The 22,262-nt window shown below is 37.7% G+C and overlaps 1 protein-coding gene and 1 long non-coding RNA gene across 13 annotated transcripts; one reads left to right on the top strand and one right to left on the bottom strand.

Annotated features, from left to right (window-relative positions):
- The first annotated feature begins 47 nt into the window (after nucleotides 1–47).
- LOC128853734 (uncharacterized) lies at nucleotides 48–2,461 on the top strand. Its single transcript, XR_008452443.1, has 2 exons — nucleotides 48–199; nucleotides 566–2,461. It is a non-coding gene; the product is annotated as an uncharacterized LOC128853734 (long non-coding RNA).
- On the bottom strand, nucleotides 606–22,236 carry LOC104063765 (transmembrane protein 180). Of its 12 annotated transcripts, none has more exons than XR_008452442.1 (8): nucleotides 22,095–22,236; nucleotides 18,717–18,891; nucleotides 17,212–17,946; nucleotides 14,136–14,290; nucleotides 12,684–12,767; nucleotides 11,582–11,725; nucleotides 2,844–5,597; nucleotides 606–697 (listed from the first exon to the last, which is right to left on the bottom strand). XR_008452442.1 is itself a non-coding variant. In XM_054080806.1 (8 exons), exons 1-7 carry the CDS (start codon nucleotides 22,226–22,228, stop codon nucleotides 5,468–5,470), a joined length of 1,557 nt encoding a protein of 518 aa, XP_053936781.1. In that variant the 5' UTR covers nucleotides 22,229–22,236; the 3' UTR covers nucleotides 2,599–2,951; nucleotides 5,454–5,467. The 12 variants fall into 12 exon arrangements, 10 of the variants coding, with proteins under 10 accessions (XP_053936781.1, XP_053936782.1, XP_053936786.1 ...); XR_008452441.1 differs by lacking the exon at nucleotides 606–697 and having other exon boundaries at nucleotides 2,599–2,951; nucleotides 4,809–5,597; XM_054080806.1 differs by lacking the exon at nucleotides 606–697 and having other exon boundaries at nucleotides 2,599–2,951; nucleotides 5,454–5,597.
- Nucleotides 22,237–22,262: the final 26 nt, after the last annotated feature.

The raw sequence follows: 22,262 nt of genomic DNA on the forward strand, positions 1-22,262 counted from the left end.
CGCCCCCCCCTCGTGAGCCAATAGCGGGGCGGGATGGGATGAAATGGGACGGGACAGGAGGGGACGCGACAACGGGACAGGAGTGGATGGGACGGGACAAGACGGGACAGGGTGGGACAAGATGAGATGGGACGAGACGGGAGGAGATTTCTGGGCATGAGCGTAGCGGAGACCTCTGGATAAAACCCATATCCTTAATGTAAGTAATGCCCTCCAGAGGAACGCTGGCTTCGAACTGACAGTGCCCCTCAGAACGTTTTAGCCTAGGATGGGTCAGGCAGGGTAAAAAGCCTTTTGGCTTTTCACAGAGTAGCACGTGCCTTTGGTGGAACAAAAGCCATACTGGATGGGATTAGGCACCACTGTTCTCACACCCCAATAAACACAGGTTATTTGTAGTAATTACAGAGGAAGTAAGGAATACTGTGTCCAACTGAAACAAAGAAAATCTGGACAAAGCCTATCACATTAATCAAATTCCATCTGAGTATGGCATCAGGGCTATCATCTTTCGGAAAAATGTTTCTGAACAACCACAAGCAAATGGTACCTTTCCTTTCCTCAGGTTTGAAAGGCTGGAGTCTAGCTCCTTAATTTCCTGGAAAGGATGACACTGGAAGTCAAACCACCATGGGATCCTAGCTTCTACCCAGAAGATCCTCAGATCAAGCACTCATCATCTCCAACCTTGCTTATCCTGGAAAATGAGAAAAATAGAGCAACAACAAAATACTGCCAGAGGATTTTTCTGTTTAGTTAATTTTCACTGATGTTTAACCTCAAGGAAAGTTTTTCACCAGAGAGCTTTAGGCAGTTTTCCCCATGAAGATTTCTTCTTCAATAGCTAGATGGGCTAAGACGCCTTTTTAGCCTATTTCTTTTTATTTGGTTTGAGATTAAGCCTCTCCTTTTTATGTATGTTCTTGTTTATAAAGACAGATTAGCTTATTTTTTTTCCCTCCAGGAATAAAACAACTTTATAATCAAAATCCAAAATTACAAAAGCTAAATTTGCTGCTTTTGAAACAGACATCTGCTCACAGTGTGTAAACCAACAAATAAAATCGCTTCAGATTATTCACATGTTGTTCACAGGAAAACATATTTTAATCTTATCACATGAAAATGCAAGTAATGAGTTGCATACCAAATTAATTAAATAATGTACTAGCTTTTGTCATGACATTGTTAGTATACAACCTGGGTATATTTTAATGAGATTTTTCAAAGTTCCTACACAGTGTTACAGGGGTCATTAAGATTCTGCTGTGGTATAGTTGTATACTAAGCATATTTTTCTTTTGACAGGCTATAAGGAACACACCATTCACGCATATTTAGGTAATAATTTTGATATATTATCATTTGCATATAGGCTGATGGAATTGTAACCAATTGCTGGACAATCTCAGAAAACTATTTGTTGTAAAAGTGTATGCATACATCATTCAAAGCACTTAGTCTGCTGGGAGAGGAGGTCCAGAAAAAATGGAATCGCTTTCTCTACTTTCTCCTCAAGCACCTAGGAGTTTCTTCTTTCTCTTACTGGCAGATTTCTATAATAAATCAAATAGCTAGGGTGCAAAAGGTCCAAAACATATGCAAAGGGTTTGAAGAGCTGCCTAGGAAGGAGTATTTTTAACACAGTCTGTATTTGCTTTGTGGCGATTGGAAGGAGCCTGGCCTTCCGAAGCAGGATTTGCAGTGACAGGGCTGGCTGCACAGCCTCACGTGTTCCAGGGTGTATGTCTGCAATTTTTCCAATCAAGTACAGCGATACAACTTTCCTTTCTATTACTTAAACAATAGTAAGAAAGTAATTACCAGAAAGAGGTCTTTAAAATAAACAAACAGAGATATCTACCCAAAATCCTCTCCCAGAGGTAACTCAGGAAGGCCAGTTGTGGGTTTGTTCAGCTCTCTAAGACAACTCCCCGAGTCTCAGTTGTTCCTTTACAAAACCAGCTAGAATTCTTACGACTGCATGTATTACCAAGCTTTTTCCTGAGCTGGCTTAATTCTGCAAGAAAGAGCTCAGAGGTGTTGGTGGAGATGTAGCTTATCTGAACTGTTCCTTTCCCTTCCTGCTTCTCTTCTCAACAGCACCTATTAAGCTGCACAACCGTATTCAAATGTAAACATCCTACTGGCCATGTCAACATAGGGGAGTCATGAATTACTGAGCAGTTCCCAGTTCAGCACAGCGGGAGACTGGGAAGGTAATTTTGTACAAGCCAAGAACAGAGGCAGGTCCGTGAGCGGCACAAAACATCAATCTGAATTTTTTCTACTTAAACATGCTTTGTTGTCATTTATTCAATGTTTTCACTCTATCGCTAACCATATATTATATTACTACTATATCAGACTAACATTCTTCAGCATCTATTAGATAACATCTTTTTAAATCTAGTAGACTATTTTACTTACTGATTTTCAATAAACAAAATTAATTTCTGTATTAAGATCCAAATTCTCAAATTTACAGAGGAACGTTTCAAATGGGATTCAAGCATGAAATTTCTCATTCTCTGAAGTTATCACAGCATTTCATATTTTATATTATATACACTTAAATCCCTTTATCACCTATTTCAGAGACACGTAAATCATCAAGATTATATGGGAACATTTTTCTAGCAGCTGGACTTTCAGCTCAGATACTCTTAGCTAATAAGGAGAGAAAGCAGACAAACCAGCTGTTGCAAGACACTGAACTTTTGCCCCTGCTCATCCTTTACTTGATTTGTGGACAAACCCAATCATGTAGGTTTAGCAGAAGATAACAAAGTTTAGTGGGAGACAGAGAAATGGGAGAATAAGTGATGTCCATCATAACATACCACCAATCTTCTATCACTAATTCTTGTAGTTAAACCACCACCTGAATTTCAAGCAGCTTTCCAGTCCTCTTTTGATTGACTATTGGTGTGATGAAAGACACTTTCTTCCTGCCCTCACCGCGAGAGAAATAAGACAGACAAATGGGAGATTAATAAATAATAAATTTGCAAAATTATTAATGTTTTACACATGAAATCATTAGTATTGTATTTCTCAGGTTTGTTTTCTGAACTAGTTTATTCTATGCTGTTAATATATCTTAAGGCTGTCTTGCTTAGAAATTTCTGACTATTTACTTCTCCTGTCTTAATTCTGAAGATGCATCAGTTTTATTCAAACAGTGCCTTCAGCCATATCACCCCCTTACTCCTTTCTTATTCCAACAAATAAAATGATACCTTTTACCAAGCATTTTCCAGAAAAAAATAATTCTGATAATTTCAAATAATTCTTGGTATGATTTTGACTCTTAAATCCACAAATGAGTTTTCCTGTTGTATCATACAGCATTCTCTGCACACTATATTCTAGTAACTTAATATTAGAACTATGTAATAAACACTGTCATCTTAGAAACTCCATTTGTGGAACACTAACATTTTCACCTGTCAAAATATATATTCTATGAGGATAGGATGAACATATGAAATTTAGGAAATATAGAAGCAGTAAAGAAAAATAAAACCATTAAAATTACCATTTTAAAGGAATTGTCAGGAAGAAGACAGTTTCACATAATGAATCAAAAATTACATTAACTTAAATTCCTTCAGATCCCCGTCCTTTGGCTTTTGCTCCTTCTGCCTTTCAGGCACAAAATGCATACATACAATGCAGTAAATCTTTTAAAATTTAGAATATAAACACACAGTCCATATCTGCTCTGGTACTAGTGTAAATATTCTTTGGACATGTAAATACAAGTGACATTAGTATGTGTCCATAATGCTATTAGCATGTACAAGGCAAATGAATAATGGTATCTCTGACAAGACAGAGATAAAAAACAGATAACGCAACTTAAAACTTCATCACACTTCTGGCTTCTTGCATTTTAACATACATCTTCATATTCCTATCAAAGGGTTCATTCGGATTTCTAAATATTTAACAGTGTTATCCCACTTCTTCACTCATCGCTTTGAGAGCACTTTGCACTTCAAAAAAGGCAAGGAAACAACATTGCTTCTCCTTTGCAAATGTAAAAACTGAGACACAAAAGGCTATTTTTTTCAACATTGCCATTTCAAATTTCAAAACTCTTCATTAAATTACACTAGTGTCCACCAAAATGCAGGGCAAATTATTATATTCCTTTTTTTTTTTTCCCTAAGTTTTACAGTACAATAAATGTAGAGCTGTGGAAATTAGCTGGCTCACCACTGTAAAATCAGGCTACATACAAAGCAGTGAATGACACTCCTCAACAAAGGTGCTTCTAAAATTATGTTTGCCCAGGCATAACAGAGGACAAAAATGAAGTGGCTATACTATACTTAAACTACCTATCATTACACAATTAGACACTGAATATATTGGAGAAAAAAAGAATATTTATTATATAGGAGTAGTGTAAAGATGCTAATGTATCTTATTACACATGAAATAAGAAGAGGACTCAATGTTTCTGAAATTTTGTCAAAAAAACCCTGTATTTTATAAAAAACACAAGGTTTCAATTTAAAAGCTTAACTGAAAATATTTTTGTAAGAATTAATCAGAAATTAACTAATTTAACTTGATTAATAAGAAATTAACTTCAAATGTCAGCACATTAAATGAGTTTGCCAATGTAACGCTGCTAACCAGTGGAGTTTGATTCAGTACGTGTGTGCTTAGATTTGTCCAAGTAACTGCACACACTACGCTTTCCTTACCACTAGAATATTCTGCATAAAGTACCAACAACATGGTACCTTCAAAATCATTTTCCCATTTAAAGCCAGAAAACTATATCTACCCACCACCAACTAGAGACATCCAGAGAGCCAGTGAAGACGTATGGAACTTTTTCATATCTATCAACACTATACTGGACAGCATTTTAATCTTTTTCTTCTTTAGCTTTACAGACTTTTACAGCGTAGTTAATTAGTCTTGGCTCTTCCCGTGGTAACTGTCAGATTTGTCTTCATATTGGTCAGCCAGACGCTATCTAAATTTTTCTCTTCATCTCCCTGCAATCCATGCGGGATCTCCACTGAGCTCTTCCACATTAACTTCAGAGATCTCCCATTTTATCAGTAGGGCAAAATTGAGCCAGTATGTTTCAGGAGTCTGAAGGAAATACCATTCCCTTGAATTTCAGGTGCTGGATTAGGATCTGCCATATCCATTCTTCAAAGGAGTTAACAGTGAGAAGTATGTACCAGAAATTACTTAATTCAGTAATTAAGTGTAAAGCCCATTAAAAGGCAAACAACTGAAGCAGAAAAACCTCTGTGTAGGCGCAGCATTAGGGCTGAATGTGATCTGTGTTATACTCTATAAAGACTGAAGAATGGCTCAAACCGTGTTTGGTCTAATGGTCCGTATAATGCCATCTTGCTTTTTCACATTTAAAGCATACTAACTCTTTTGTGGTACAGTTCAGCAGAAGATTTACTAACCAACTGTTACACTTTTAGCGTACAGCTGTGATGTGACTGTTCTGGATTGAAAAGGGAGTCCAGGTCAGGATCTGGATGACTGCAATGCACAGTGGAACCAGACAGATCAAATAGAACATGGCACGTTGAAGACCTAAAAACAAACTGGTGAAAAAGATGAAAACACAGCTTTCAAGATGAAGAAGATTAACTGTTGTAGTCAATTCACAACAGATTACTTCTAAAAGCATGCACATTATATACTCATATACAGCATACACACATTGCTATGTACAATCAGTACTAAATTAAAAACATATATCAGTAGGTCAAGTATCCTACTGATCAACTATTCTAATCCTACACACACATTTTATGTTTTTTGTTCATTTCATAATAGCTGAGAGGAAATTAGATAATTAGCACACAAAAACTTAATTTTAATACACTGGAAGTAATCTAAGAAATCCTGTTCACTACTTTAGTACACATCTGTACTATGTAATTCAGAAATCAATTTAAGCACTATAATCCAATTACAGAACAGAGCATCTGAAAAGGTTTAGTAAGACTGAAATATCTGCAAGAGGAAGAAAAGTAGAAAATGGAAGCAAGCCTTTTAATATGAAATTGTTTTATTTAAGTTAAAATCTGTGCTACTCATTGTCCACGTAGTGTATTGTTACAGTTGCTGAGTGCTAGATAGAAGTCATACTTAATGCACATAATTCAGGTATGGTGTAAAAGGCTGTTTGAAATATCAAGCCTTATTTCATATTCTTTTAAATAAATGATTACAAGATAATATAAACCATATAGAGAACGCATGTGAAATTAGCACTCATTTATCCTCATGGATGTATGGTATTTCCTCATCTAAATCTTCTCTAAGGAACAGGAGATTAAAGTATCAGCAAATAGGAATCAAAAAAGAAAAACAAGGAGTTAAATCAAGTTCCCTTTATGAACAGTATGGTTTCTGACAGCTCAAAGCATACATTTAGGCATTCATCTAGCAGCTAGATTCACTTTCTACTGGCATGCTGTTGATTATTGGATTCCAAGTACTTAAATATCAAGAAAATCAACTAAAGCTGAGAAACAGCCCCTAAATGAACTTTGTCTCCATAAGGCAGTTTATGCAATTTTCATTTTTTTTAACCTTAGCGTTCAGGGGAGTTCTCTGAATCACAAAGAATCAACTAATGTCTCCTGCATTTAACAGAAAAAAATGCTCGCAGCCCCCAGCACAGCTCAGATGTATTCCTTAGTATATGCACACTCTCATACAACGATCACAGTTTATTTAAACTCATGTACGTGCTAATGCTACATAAGAAAATAAAACAGCACAGGCTTACAAGTGAATTACTTAAATCACTTGGACAACTGCATTTAAGACTGGAAGTGTTCACTAGCAGGTCACTGGCCCATAGCCAAGGTTTACTGGCAGTGACAGTAATTTACCATTAGGACATTGTTTACAGGCCGGTATTCAATTGCATTTTCAGTCTACCTCTAACTAAACAAGGGCTCACATCACGCCCACCACTGACACAACTGCCAGCAGTCAGCTGCACAGGCAGTGTCAGCAAGGAGGCCACAGAGGAACTGCTCACCTGTCTAAAGATGAAAACAGGACTATGACACAGTTAACTGGATAGTGGTGCTTGTACTTTGCCTGTTCTGAGCACTGAGGACTGCAGTTTTCAGTACTAAAGTTATTACATATTTATGCATGGACTTCAGGAAGGACAAAGCAAGAAAGTACATCTGCCAAACCACTCGCACTGGTGTAATCCTGATTTGGTTCCATTGGAACAATGAAGTTTGAGAAAATATTTCCTATTGTACTGTTAACACCTTAGGTAACTGCAGGAATTATGAAAAATATCTATAGCACACAGAACGAGGAATGGGAAAATATTTCTCTAAGGGAGTGGGATAAATCGAAAGCAGAGCTCAGATTTCAGCATAGTAACAGCTCAACATTCTGAACGAATTAGAACAGCACACATTAGGAGCAGTTAGCTGTAGCTGCAGTGGCCCGACAGAAGAGGGAGCTTTAAAACTAGGAATCTTTTCCATAGCAAAAAAAAAAATCCCAAACCTATAAAAACCCAAACCAGCCCTTGCCGCCCTCCCCTAAAAAAACCCAAACAAAACAAAATAACAACTCCAAGCCATATGGTGCAGGTAGCGTTTTGCTATGACAGACCAAAAGGAAAAAAAAAAGAAGAAAACAAAGCAGGATCTCCATTCTGAAAACTATTGCTCAAATGTTAAGGATATTGAAAATAATTAAGCTAGCTTCTACTACAAAATGCTTAACTGATGTTTAGTGACCACGTTACCTAAGAATATGGTACAATGTGCATACTGATGTATACAGAATCACATGTAACATGTATAGAATCATGTACAATATATAGGCCAATGTCATGTGTGACACCAAAAAGCAAGACTTCTAGAAGAGCAATCCACTAGTTATAGCAGAAGTTACACTTCAGAGGCAAATGATACCAGATGCAAAACCAAGAGATACTGAGGGGCTCCTAAGGAAGAAGGAATGACCGTGACTAAGATATTACCACTGAGGCAGATGTAAATACTGGTGCTGGTAGGTAAGAAGCTGGCGATGTTCATGTTGAGTTCAAAGGCTTCAGTACAGAGAAAGAGAAATGCAGTCTCGGTCTTTGGAATGCGTGGTCTAATACAGTACTGGGATCACTGTTCAATGATAAGCAGCTTCTCACTTCAGATGCATCTCAACCGCCCACCTGGAGGCGTTATGATAACTCAGAGGTGAACAAAAAAAAGAGGGGGACTTAATTTTCCTTTCTTTTAGAATTACTTTCTGCATCAAAGCTCTTTGCTCTCTTACCAGCTTGGCTGCCCTGCAGAACGCAACTATCACAGCAGCCACCAAGACAATGAGGAACCACTGTCTCAAAAGGTCTTCTGGGGTAAGAATTTCACTCATAATGTGCCAGTTGTCTTAATAAGCTGCTCAGGAATGTGGTCTTTACTGAGGCAGAGAACATACAGATGTGAATTGCTCGGCAGCACGTTGGCAACAAAAGACAAAAGCTTAAAACCCAGCAACTTTTAGTTGGTTGGTACCCTTAATGGAGTTTTGGTACTCTGGTGAAGCAATAACAACCAGAAGGTCGTCACTGGAATGAGGAGGAGGTGTAGGTGAGGTAGTGTCATCTTACAGACTCTCTGCTGGAGGCATAAGAATCAGAAGAGATGTGATTTATCCCAGCAGACAGCTTTTGACAGATAGATATTTTTTTTAATATAGTGTAAGATAAGTACAAAAGATAGTATTTATTAAGCCCATTTCTGAAAGCAGTACGCTATTAATGAAATGCTTTCAAACGTATAAGATAAATTAAGTAGGGGAGAAAAAGACACACCTTTCCTCCCTTGACCTTTTTTTTCAATCTGCAAGCTGAATTAATCCAGAAAGTTTGTGAGCTCCAGTACTGCAAGTGGTTTTGAGTAGGCAATATAACAAAAAGTGAGGAATGAGGAAATGAAATGACAATATTACAGAAAAATCAGTGTGAACAGGAAAAGCTTATTTCCATAATTTTCAACTGTAAACTCATTGCTAGGGAATGTGTTTTACTACAGCAAAAGCCTGGAAAGTTGCTGTGAACACAAAAACTAATGTTCAAATTTTTGATGCTGTAGGGAAAGGTAGAGGAAACATCTGGACATTACTGGTCAGCTAATGTTTTTCTCCATTCACTGCACAGAACATTAACGTACAAAACATACAAAAACCCCAAAACTAAACAAACAGACAATAAGATACATCTTATTAAGGTTCTTCTGACCTGTAGGATGTTCTGTGAAATAACTATGGAAGAAAAGTAATGCAACAAACAATATCTGTATAGGGTGAAGCCACGTTGACTACTACTGATGATTTTATTGTCCTTAATGTGTCTGGAAATGGTCTTCAGGATTAACTGCTCCATCATTTTTCCTATGGCTAAACTTTCAGTTCAAGAAAAATAAATTTAGAATTAAGCAAATAGTTCATGTTTTTGGACTGCATCTTTTCTTCCAGTAAGCAACATTGCTGGAAAATCTTACAACATACTTATTCAGGGCCCAAAGTTTTTGTTAATGCAGAGTAATGGTCCTCTGTGCTATCTTCACAATTCACTACCACTACATCTAACAAATTAGATGCTTTCCAGAACACCCAATAGATACTGCCACCTTTGGAGAAAGAGGAAAGCCCCAGCCAAAATTGTCAAATAGGTCCAACCACTTCATTATATAGAACTCATATGTGAATTTTTTTTTTCCTCAAAACAGTTTGAGCCTATTTTAAGCAAATTCCTGCATTCAGTTTCTGTTTGTCCCAAACCAACTTTGTCCTGAGGCAAGAGTACTTCAGCTGTCTGCCTACAGCTGAAATGGGAGATCACCTGATAGGGTTAAGTAACTGTAGCTCAGTGAATGGTCTGAGTACATTGCCACAGGCAAACTGACTCCCTAGAAACAGCCTTGAATAGTCTGGTCTTTAGAGTGTGGCCACACAGTCCACGCTTTAGTCCGTTTGCAAAGTGAAGGACATGCACATTCACACAAACATATGTGGGAAACACACGCAGACTGCTTCATATTTACGAAATTATTTTTGAAGCGATAGGCAAGAGAAATTTTGGGTGCCCTTTGATTAACTGATCACAGCTTTGTACCTTTACACTGTTCCTTGCCCTAGTGAAATAAATCAAATTTCAGCATGACTCAAGAGAAAATTAGGTTTTAGAGAGTGATCATTTGAAGTATTTCAATTCTATATACAATAAATTTATTGTTGCTATAGTCCAGAGGCTACTTACTGGGGAAAAAAAGATTTGTAGCTACTGTGACTTAAAATCCATCTACAAAGGAGTCATTTCTCTGACTGGAAGGGATCAGAACTGTGGGTTTTTTATGTTTCAAATCTGAATTTCTCTGAATCATCAAGATGAATATATTCATCCCTCTCACATGCACACGCAGTTCAACCTACTGCTCTGCAAAAATCACTCATCTTATTTGACACTATCATGCAGTTCATGTCTTTTTCATATCATCTCACTGGCTGGCTATCTACAGAATGCATTAAAATAAAATTATCTGTTCTCACACACAGCCTCAAACTGAACCCTTCTTCGTGTGTGTCAGGATGCTTTTCTGGAGACCACCTGTTGTCCTTTTACATCATGCTTTTCCTCATACATTTTTTTTTGTTTAGAAAATTCCTCAAATAGGAAACATCCTCCAAGCCCTAGGTGACACACAAATGGTCATTTCTCCTTTGAGAGCTATCACCACTTAAGTTCATATACAATTGTCTTCTTTTAAGGTTTCTACTCAAAATCTGGGAAAGCCATGCAGTTCTCAGGATATTTGTGTTATTCTCTCAAGTAAATCCTAAACAAGACTGACTTTTTCCTTTTAGTCTTGACTGAGGTATTCCTTATGTTGCCAATTCCTCTTACTGGTCAGAAATAAACAGCGTATGACCCTTTCAGTATACTAACTCCCTCTTAATTTGTTTCTATAAAAGCCCATGCAGTTCCAACGTGCTAACTAGCAACCACAGCTTTATGCTGTGTGTTAAGGTCTCCAGGGACTGCAATGAAATCATTAGCACTAGAATGGTAAGTAGTATTGAAGCCAAAAATTATACTCCTACTTAAGGCAAATTCCCGCCCTCCAGTGATTATAGTGCTTTCTCTCAAACAAAAATGTATCTTAAATGCAACCCTATTAGGATTATGTATTTAAGGAAGTAGGTTTATGAGATAAGGAAAACACAGAAGCCAGGACCATATGTATCTTAATACGTGGTATTAAGTGATCTCAAACGTATTTTTTTGCCATGGAACAGGAGGTTGTCAACTACTTAAATGTATCCTTTATTTTTCAAAATTAGGTAGATATCCTTGTGTATTGCTTAATAAATGATTTATTCTTTTAAAAAAATCTGTTTCTATTTCTATACAGATAGAAAAACTTGGAAAATATTTTCGAAGCACAGTTGATGCAAACTAAATGCAGATTAATTTAGTTGTTAGATGACAGGATTATTTAATGCTAATTTCTATGATTTAAAATATCCCTTTTGAACTCACCTCGGACCAAGCTGAGCAACTTCATTATTCAAGTCCTCGTATCCGAATTGATTTAGTATTGTAACCACAAGCATTGGCGCTAAAGACTGTGCAGGCTTAGTAAACAGAGCGTTGGTACCAAAAACCATAGAGGAAAGTGGCGATCTAAAATATTTAGGGGGAAAAAAAAAGATCAAACAAATGCACAACACAAACTTACTAGTATATTAATTACAACAGTGATTTTAAAAACCCTGTTCATATGCAAATGCTAACTATCATGATACTTCACTTTACAGTTCACACATTATGGCAAACTGATCAGCTATGATTATGAAATTTAATTTTCTCTGGAAATGAAAGGTAATAAACCTCTCGGATATATGCACAGCTCGGCCCCAATTCTGAAACGATTTGCACTCAAGTTCAACTTTGTGCACATGGAGGGAGCAATTACTGACGTTAAGTTAGACTGAGCAGTGCACAAAGAATTAATTACAACTTAAGACTTTACATACGTGAGGCCAGAAAAGGAGGCCTTTTTTTATTTCCTTCCTCATGAAAGCAATATTTCTCGCCTTTGAGGGGCAAGTCCCTTAATGCAGTGACCAGGACTGAATCTGCCTTATCTAAACAATGATGGAATCAGCAGGAAGTTATCTGCACTTTGGTAGAACATGAGTTGCAATATGCTACATCATAGCATGTTTTTTATCAAATTTTATTTCTGAGATAACAGCAACCAGTTAGACTTTGAAATTTGCACATTAAGTAGTACAGGCAAAGCTTCCTAAGTTCTTTTGTCATGTTAAAAAGGCCTTATTCAGAAAATTCTGTAAGTGACAATAGATGTATATGGTTACAAAGTAATTCAACCAAAGCTAACAAAAATAAACACACAAATCTGTAAAAATTTGGCTTACACTATAGCATAATTAAAACAAGAAATTACATGATAATCTGTTTAAATTACCCTGCTGAAGTAATTGCAGGAAACTTCATTGAACTTCTTATCTTTACTTATGCCAAGCTGCTCTTGCAAAAAGTACTTCTGTGTCAAGGATCCAGAGTAAGATGGCAAATAGATAGCATGTTTAAAGAAAAATAGTTAAGAATAACATACCTCCGCTTGTGCTTTATTAGATCTGCATCAACAATATCTGCCAAAGGCAAATTGAACAAACTAAATGAAGCCTGTACAATTACCCTAAAAAGAAACAAAATATTTAAGATGCTCATAGTTCTCACATACACTTTCACAATGAAATCATAACTGACATTCTAACACAAACAACCTCAACATTGACATTTCTGCAAACGCGTGTTTATAAACAGCGGCTCCAAAAGCATTATTAGATTTGTTCTTAATTGAGAATTAGAAATCCATAAATAGATCTAAAAATTGAGGGGGTTTCCCTTTTTTTTTCCTGGGCACTCGTGCAAAAGGTCATAAATACTTGCTTATCAGTAAATGTAGTTTAAAATTATTTGGAGAAAATAAACACTCCAGATGAAACTAAAAATTTCCTCTTGAAATCTGAAAAGAACATAAGCACTACTGGAAAGACTACATGGAAGACAAACTTTAAAGTGAGAGAATTGGAATAGTAAAATAGATTTTATTTGCATTCCTATATATGTACTTACATTATATATAAAAATGCATTCAAACACACACACACACAAAGCCGACTCAACAGACTGTTAGCTGAAAGAGTAAACTCACATTTTAGGATTTTTATGTCTTATTAAATGTTAGGTGTGATTATCTTTTACTTATGAGAGCCTTCGAACAATTAACACTTTAAACATATAGTCTTTAGGTACCTTAGAATTTTTTCCAGGGGAAACCAAAATAGATCTTCATCATTTAGAGGATGCAGGTAATGAAATTCAATTTATTGTTCACACAATTAGTGCTATAGTAGCCCATGATGGAAATACTGAAAATATCAATGAAAATGGGGAGGGAGGAGATGAAGAAAATGAGGGTAAGAAAGAACATGTAGAAAGAAAGTAATGAAATATGAAATATAAAACGGAGAAATAAAAATGAACTCTAGTAACTACATTCTGACAGAAATGGGTCTTTCTTGTCCATTAAGGTTTTCCATTCATCATGCTATACTTGCTCCATGAAAACACCACTTCTTGGTGTCATACCTACCCAGTACCAGTGAAAACGTGACTCAGTAGTGGTTACCCAACAGACAGTCCTACAGACAAGTGTTTGTGCAACCCAGCTGAGATCTGAGCTTTCCTAGCAAACAGTCTCTGAAGAGCTCCTCTACTGAGATCTTCTGTGTCTACATGGATGAGGTTCTGCTATCATTGAATCTCAGGTTAAAGCAGATAATGTGGGTGGAGGCATGTGACGGCAAACTTTTTTTTTTTTGAAGCAGAATAAGACAAGTGCTTCAGTTTCAACTGAAGTTTCAACCCTTCTGATAAGTGAAACAGAACAGAAAGAAAACCATAGAAGTGTCGGCAAAATCTTTGTGCTATTAAAAGCAAGTGTCCACTCTGTTAGAATTATTTAAGCCGTATCTATGGATAGGGAAGCGTATTTACTTACATGTTTGTTGTGAGATAAAATGCCAACAGATAGTAGTGTTCTGGCCCTAGAACAAACATGACAGCAGCAGCTACTCCTTCAAAGTAAAAGGAAAACAAGATGATTCTGTAATAACCAATCTTCTTTAACGAAGCATGACTGAGAAGAACAAGGCACTGAAAAGACAATATATAGACATATATGAGGAAAAGATATAGTACAGTATAGTCCTCAGCATTAGGACAGCTATTAGGCACAGACCAGACATAAGGCATTACTATCCATTTAAAAAAATGAAAAAAAAATAATCAAACAGCAATGCTTTCTAAAAACTTTAATCAACATAAAAACAATAAATAGGAATTAAAGAAAGATAACTAACTACTGGCTCATTCTATGCTACCTCTCTCAGGTAAGAATGGCCTCCTTTCACTCAAAGCTGAGACCTACTATTTCCTGAGGAAAATACTCTTTCCCACATTGCCTAACTATTATTTTCTCGTTAAGTTTGATATCCTTTAATAAATCAACTTTGCAGTATGTTAAGTGTAAACCAAGCACCTTGCCATTTGAATTTCAACTGCTAATCAAAAATATTTTCAATTTTTTCACTATTATTGTCATTAACATTTATAGAAATTAAGCATGACTTTTAAGTTGATTAAGCAAGCCCACCAACTCAGCTGATATAAGCAAGTTAGAGACTTTACTAAGCAAGTAGAGATGGGCAGGTGTGTACCTGTATGTGGACCATGTGTATGGCTGCATTTTAATTCCGCCAATCTTAGCAAGCAGCAATCCACGTGAGAGGCTAGTGACAGGCAAACTCATGAAAGTGGTAGCGAGTCCTGTTTATAGTACGAACAGTCTAAGTCTCTATAGTTCCCAACTTTCCAATTCAAATAGGACATTTTGGAATGCACTATGTTCTTTTTATTACATGAGCCTACATCATCATCTACATAGATGTGGTCCTCATTGCTGTCCCAGAAATACTCACAAACTCTACGAAGATACACATTTTCTCCTTCCTTCTGTGTTACTGAGATGAACAGTGTAATATTCAGAATAAGAACAAGAAAGAATTCTCCTTGTACATTTGTTCCCACACTTAAATGCATTAACATAACGAATAAACCCAGGATGCTACAGTCAGACAAAGATTACTGTGCAAATACTACTTTAAAGAAGCTCAAGTTTTCTACCTAAACCAATGATGAGGGAGGTAAAGTAAATCTGGGAGTTTGGTATAAGAAAAAAAACCTGGCTGTAAGAAACTTAAACATACTCCTCCCCACGGCTCTTTTCATTTTGCAGAAACATGCTTACAGTAGAACTGGTGAGGCATTATGCAACACATGTTATTGTAAAACCCATGAACTTGTCCCCCTATAACTGAGAAATTACCCTGTCTTACAACGTACTTAATGATTTAGATGATCCCTTATTACCTGTACATTTCCAAGACTGCATATTTCTAAGAAAAATACTAACTTCATGATGGAAATTTAAATGTCTGCCTGTTTCAGCAACAAGGTTTCCCTTCTAGACAGTTTTATTCTTCACACCCACTATTAAAAAGAACCTAAGACAGAAGTTGAGTTCTAGTTTAGCACAGGCTGCTGAAGATAGTTCATAAGAAGGGGCTTTATTTTAGATGGGTCGAGTGTTTTTCCAGTGTCCAGTTCAGGACATTGCCACCAGAGAATTGTCTTATTATATCTTGAGCTCAAAGGGACAAAACCTGAGAAAAATAAGGTCACAGCAAACTCTCTACGGTTCAGTGACCTTCTAGACAAAGAATCTCTGGGGAGCAGAGAGAGATGCAGTTTCTGAAAGATCGTTCGTTTCACACTGTCACACTGATTTTACCAACAGGAGTGATTGCTATATAGCGAGTGTAAATTTATTTAAGCGTTCCTAACTTCTGCAGTTTCTGATTTATTTCCAAAGTTCATCAGCTTACTGCTTGAGTTACAGAAAAAAAACATTAAACCTGTGGTAAGGATAAAAATTGAAATTATAGCTGTTTAGTAGCTATGGAATAGAGAAGGAATGTTTAGGATTTGTATGTTACATATGCAAAAGCCAAAAGAGTAACTGAAATTGAGCTGTGAATTTGAGTTGCACTTTGATGGATCTTCTTTTCCATTTTACTTAATATAAACATTACAATTTAATGAAGATAATAGCCTGATTTTCAGGCATTCTGAACATCATCAGCACCTATCATGAAAGTCAGGATACTCAGTTTTTGAGCAATCCAGCAAGTAAACGGTGGAATTTTTAAAGATCCAATGAAAGAAGTTAGAAGGGAATGAACAGGGGAACTTTTTTGTGCACTGCAGACAAGTGTATTTACATTTTGTGGGACATACTTCTGCTGCTTTTCTTGTTCTCACACATTACTTGTTTGGGTTCCCTTTTTGTTTTCCAGTTCACTGCTCCTCCCCCAACTCCTGACTGGAGTACTGGAAATACCTCTCCCTCTCCCCAGTAAATGTAGCTGACCAAGACAGCAAACAACAAAATAAATGGGAATGTATTATTCTCCAAAAATCTATTTAGAGTTTTGTTTTGTTCCCATGACTGAGATACCACATATTTCAACAATGCTTTTAGTGCCTAATAATTTTTTTCTGGTGTTCTGTGCAGTTTATCTCATAAACTTCCTGAAGAAGAGATTATTCTTTCATCACGCATTACAAATAAAACCAAAAGAATTCAGAATTCTGTATATTATGCTTTTAGAAACTTTGTATCTGGACCATGTTTTTCATTCCTTTATACTTGGGTATTATAAACCACGTAGAAAACAAAACATTCACTCCTTGCATACTCGCATCCCACATTCATGTAAACGGATGTAAACACCAGCCTGTCCCTTCTCCCTACCCTACTCTTTCACCTGGTTAGCCTCCGTACAGAGGTACTTTCTTCTTCTAGAGCACGGGTGAGCTAGATCCGTTTCTCGGTATGGCCAATGGCTTGTGCTGGACACAGCATTTTTTCAACATAGTGTAAATTGATACCTTAAACTATCGAAAACCAGTAAACCACCATTTTTTAATAATTTGAAATAAAAAAAAGTGCCTACCTGGGGACAAATAAAGCCTGCTCCATACATGATACTTCTTACTGAGGAAGAAAGGACATCCTTAGGAATAAGATTATCTGCAAAGATCATCATAAAGTTGTTGCAGAAGGCTAAGTGGAAGACTTGGAAGAAGTTCATTGTTACAAAAAATAAAAAGTTTTTCTCTGTCATAATCTGTTTGGTCAATGAAATTACAGAGGCCCAGGAGAGAGCTCCATCACGGTTTTCCTGATTAGCATTCTCCATACAAATTTCTCGCTGCTCATACTGACTGGTACTGTATTTGCCTGTGTAACACATACAAGCCGTAGCTAATACTGCGACCAAAACAGCAAAAGCCTGAAAATAGGCAAAGTTTTCCATATTATCTGATATGAGACCACAAAACAGAATGCTTGTTGATCCGATTAATGTTGCAACTTGGTTGTATTTAATAAGCTGAAGCCTACTTTCATGTCTTGTTGAAATTTCTGCGAAGAGTGCACACTGTGCTAGAAGCACAAATGTAAGCAAACCATCAAAAGCACATAATGCAACAATGAGGTGAAGACCACTTAACCAGTCACCTTCCTCATAATGTTTCCAAGGAAACCAAGGAAGCAAAAAGGCTAATGCATATAGAGGAGCTCCATATAAAATGGAAAACTGGCGTCTTGAGCAGCACGCGAATTTGGAATTGTCTTGAATATAACCAAAAAGAGGATCATTGATGGCATTCCATATCATAAATACAACCTGTGACAAACAAGAAACACAACAGAATTTATCATTAGCGTGAGTTTTCTGCTAAGGTTATACAAACACAGAAGTAATACACATCATATTTATTTAAAATAAATCTCTATTCAAAGAATAAAGAAGGATGAAAGCTTCTCAGGAGAAAACAGACTCCAGACCAAATTCTAGAAGATATTTGCAGATTTATAGTAGTTTTGAAAAACAAGATGAATTAGTAGGCAAATGCCCAACTACATGTGAAATAAAATCCTGGCTATAAGACTTCACTCTACCACAAGATTATATATCTGCGCTTTCATCTTGCAAAGCCGAGATGCTACTCTCGCAGCAAGTAATTCAAAACATGAGCTGCCCCATTACTTCCAGGAGACCATTTACAACAAGAATTGCTCACCTGGATAATGACTTGCAGAATAAAAGCAGCATTTAAGCACTTAAACAGTCCATAGGAAAGCACTAATGTCAAACATATCAATGGAACCGAGGAGCAAGGTTAGTTTAGAACATCACTTCAAGCTATCAAAAGTAAAAATCTTTCCAGCAATTAAAGGCTGGAAGACTATAAACTGTCTATTTTATGGGTACCTTCAATTGCTTGTGGATTAACTAAATTTAATCTTAATTTACTATGTAACTATTTGCGATGCATCCAACATTAATTTGTAAGTAAAAAAAAAACACCAAAAAACCACCAAATACAAAACTTCATTTTGATAACACAAACACATAGCACAACATGGTAATAAAAATATTCGATTGTACAGTACCTGTGCTTGATGAAATGCTACTTCTGAAATTTTGTATCGGTTTAGGAAAAGCTTAACGTAGTAGAAATTAAAGATACTGTTCATCATCCCAGCACCCAACGTAGTCATGGAATATGCCAGCGCATTACGATGAATTCCCAAAACAAACTTCATCTTCCACAAGGACAGCTCTCTTCTTCCTCATGTTATAAAAAAGAATTACAACAATTGGTAGAAGAATCCTCCAAAGTAAAATGACATGGGAGATTGCTTGTTTCAGAAATGGATTCTTAGAGGAAAATTTCTCACTGCCTTTCTTTTAAAATGAGAAACACATTTTACTAAATTATAAGACACTGAGCACAAAACTGACTAGATGCAAAATATTAAGTCAGCAACAGTTCTAAATATAATCAGTGCTCTGGAACAGACAGACAAAAATTTAAAAGAATTCCTTCTGAACTGGTACACAGACTCAACACAAAAATCTGCTACTGCAGACACTAGGCTTGGTGTGGAGTTCAAGGTAAGTGCACACATTTTAAATCTTTCTTGCTAGCTAAGTAGTTTTAAAATTATGGACTGTGTAGGAATGAAATGACTCAATTCACATCCTTACGTATTCCACTGCTGTGAATGTAAAATGCAGCATGCACTTAAATTAATGTTTATTTCAAAACAAATACCAAGTTTTGTCCTTGTGCTTTTAAATGTTGTTAACAAGCCATGGAAGCAATATGTTCACCTAATAAACTAATGAGATATGAATAGAAATCATAAAACAATCAAACCCACTTTTAATAGTTTAAACATTTTCATAGTATAAAAGACTTCCTGTATATAAAATCTAGCAAATAAAACATGTCCAGCATTTGAAGAACATCCAAATAACAAACTGAGCCCAAGAACATAGAGTTCTTTGATACATCAAACAGACCTTCAGCCAACAATTTTTAAGATGCTTTCTCCATCTATCTAGCAATTAACTGAAGTACCTGGGTATAAACTATCCCATGAAAATAGCCAGCTCCAGGGAACCTCTGCCTTTTAAAACAGTAATGACTACCTTGATGGTCCTTGACTATATTAGATTCCATAAGCCAATATATAAATACTTCTCCCAGGTACGTTTTTAACTGAGGCTTTACTCATGTCTATATCTATTTGAAGAAAGCTGTCTGCTGTTAATGTGGAGATGCTTCAGGTTCAAATTTCAGCCTTACTATGCACACTAACTCCAGAGCTTTACAACCTGCTTTCTGTCAATAGTCCACACTGCTCCTCTGCATATTAACAACTAAATGCAATGTTCAAATATCCATCCAAATACTCAGTTTCAATATCTGCTTTTTCAGCAGATCAAGCAGATCTATTAGCAGCTCCCTGAACTCCTCATAAAAATGACCATGAAAGAAACAGGAAATGAAACTCAAGGCTGTTTCCAACCTCCCTGCTGCCTGTGGTTTACGAAGTGGCTGAAGACAGGCAGAGGATGGAACATAAGTTTTTCCACTCCCCAATACAGAAAATGAACTCTTGAAGAACAAATAAAATGCAGATGTATTTTTGTGTATATATTTAAGATGCTCAGATATGAAAAAGTATGCAAAGAGTGGATAACTTCTCTTTCCAGGAAAGAAAAAAAATTCAAGCTGATGAACCAAGATTTTTTCCAAAGCAAATTTTGTAAGAATATGACTAAAGTTTTAGATACTCAAGGATGATTGTGGTATATTTTTCACAAAGCTGCCACTGTAGAGATGCTTCCGTTTTCAGGTAGATGAATTTTTCCATTTCTCTAACAAGTTTGGTTTCACAAACTTTTACGGAGAAACATAAAGTGAAAAGTTATCGAAAAGATGCCCATTTGAAATGTTTATTTTTAAAAACAAGTCAGATATTACTGACTGTGAAAGTCATTACAGTAAGTATGTTACTGACAAGTGGCGCATTTTTTTAAAGAAGTGCGCGTTCAAGGCTTCACAACTATACTTAGAGAAGTTGTGAGAAACACTCATTCACTGGTGAAATATAGGTAGTAAATATTAGAGCTTTTTGAAAGCTACATACTTCATCTCTTTCTCCTTGAAGCTCTCTGCATGGGTCTTTGAACAGACAATTGGGAAATTCCCTTCCCTCAAATTCCATGAGCACAAAGAAGAAATGTGCTGCACACTAACATAACAAGCGAACTTAAGTCATTTCTCAAATCCTATTTGACTCAATTCCTTCCCACACAAATTAAAAAATGGGCCTCTCAACTTCAGAAAACTGGAAAGAAGAAATTTGAGACTTCTTCAACAAAAACCTCCTAACAATGTGCAAACAGGCCTCTAGTGCCATGACTAATTATAATACACAGGATCTGACACAACTCTTCATACTAATTGGTACATCTGGCCCCATACCTTGTTTATGAAATCGGTTCAATTAGAAGTTGAGGTACCACACTTCCTTTCCCAGAAGACGTGCTCTTTAATTGAACTACAATGAAATCATGCACAACTATCCCCTTCCTCCTCTTAATAGTCAGCCTTTACGTGGAACTGGTGAAGGCACAGGTGTTGGCATTTTGTGACTCAGAAGGCAAATGGGTTTCAGACATTTCTAGTGGCTACAAGTGTGCGACTGCAGAGGAGACACAAGAACAGACCGGCTACACCAGCGGGACACAGCGTGGCATTGCTTGTTAATTCTCCCAGAGCTGGATAGCACACACAGAGCACGAGATAAAAGAAGAGGGGGCTCCCAGGCTGTCATGGGCTGACCTCAGGGCCCACCGCGCCAAGTCCTGCACCACAGTGCCGTGTCACAGAATGGGTTGGGTTGGAAGGGACCTTCAAGATCATTTAGTTCCAACCCCCTGCCACGGGCAGGGACACCTCCCACTGGATCAGGGGCTCCAAAGCCCATCCAACTTGGCCTGGAACCCCTCCAGGGATGGGGCAGCCAGGGCCAAGGCCTCACCGCCCTCAGCGTCAGGAAATTCCTCCTTATGTCCAGTCTAAATATGCCCCTCTGCAGTTTGCACCCACTGCCCTCGTTCTATCCCCACGAGCCTTTGTGGACAGCCCCTCCGCAGCTCTCCTGTAGCCCCTTCAGGGACCGCCAGGCCGTCCCGACCAACCGGCTGGGCACAAGCTCTTCCTTATCTTCCCTCTGCGACTCGAACCCCACAGACAGAACCGAGAATAAAGGCTTCCCGGGGGGGGGAACACACGCACAGAGCGCTCGGAGCGATGCCGCGGCGGGAGAGCCGAGGCTCCGCGAACGCGGCAGCGCCCACGTGTCCCGAGCGGCCGCCGCTCCCCCAGCTAACCGCAGCCCGCGCCGCTCCGCTCCTCACGGGGTCCCGCGCGCTCCCGCCATTTAACCCCTGGCAGCCCGGCACCCACCCACCTCGTCCGCCCCGAGGCTGCGCGGCGCCGCTGGGCGGGGCCGCCGCCCTCGCCGCTCCCATTGGCGCCCTGGCGCGAGCTCGCGCTGCGCTCGGCGCGGGCTCCTCGGGTTCCGCGGGGCGGGCGGCTCCCCATTGGCCCCGCGCGGGGGGAGGCGAGGGCGTTTGAA

Source organism: Cuculus canorus, chromosome 15 (assembly GCF_017976375.1).
Source record: "Cuculus canorus isolate bCucCan1 chromosome 15, bCucCan1.pri, whole genome shotgun sequence".
Taxonomy (NCBI): Eukaryota; Metazoa; Chordata; class Aves; order Cuculiformes; family Cuculidae; genus Cuculus; species Cuculus canorus.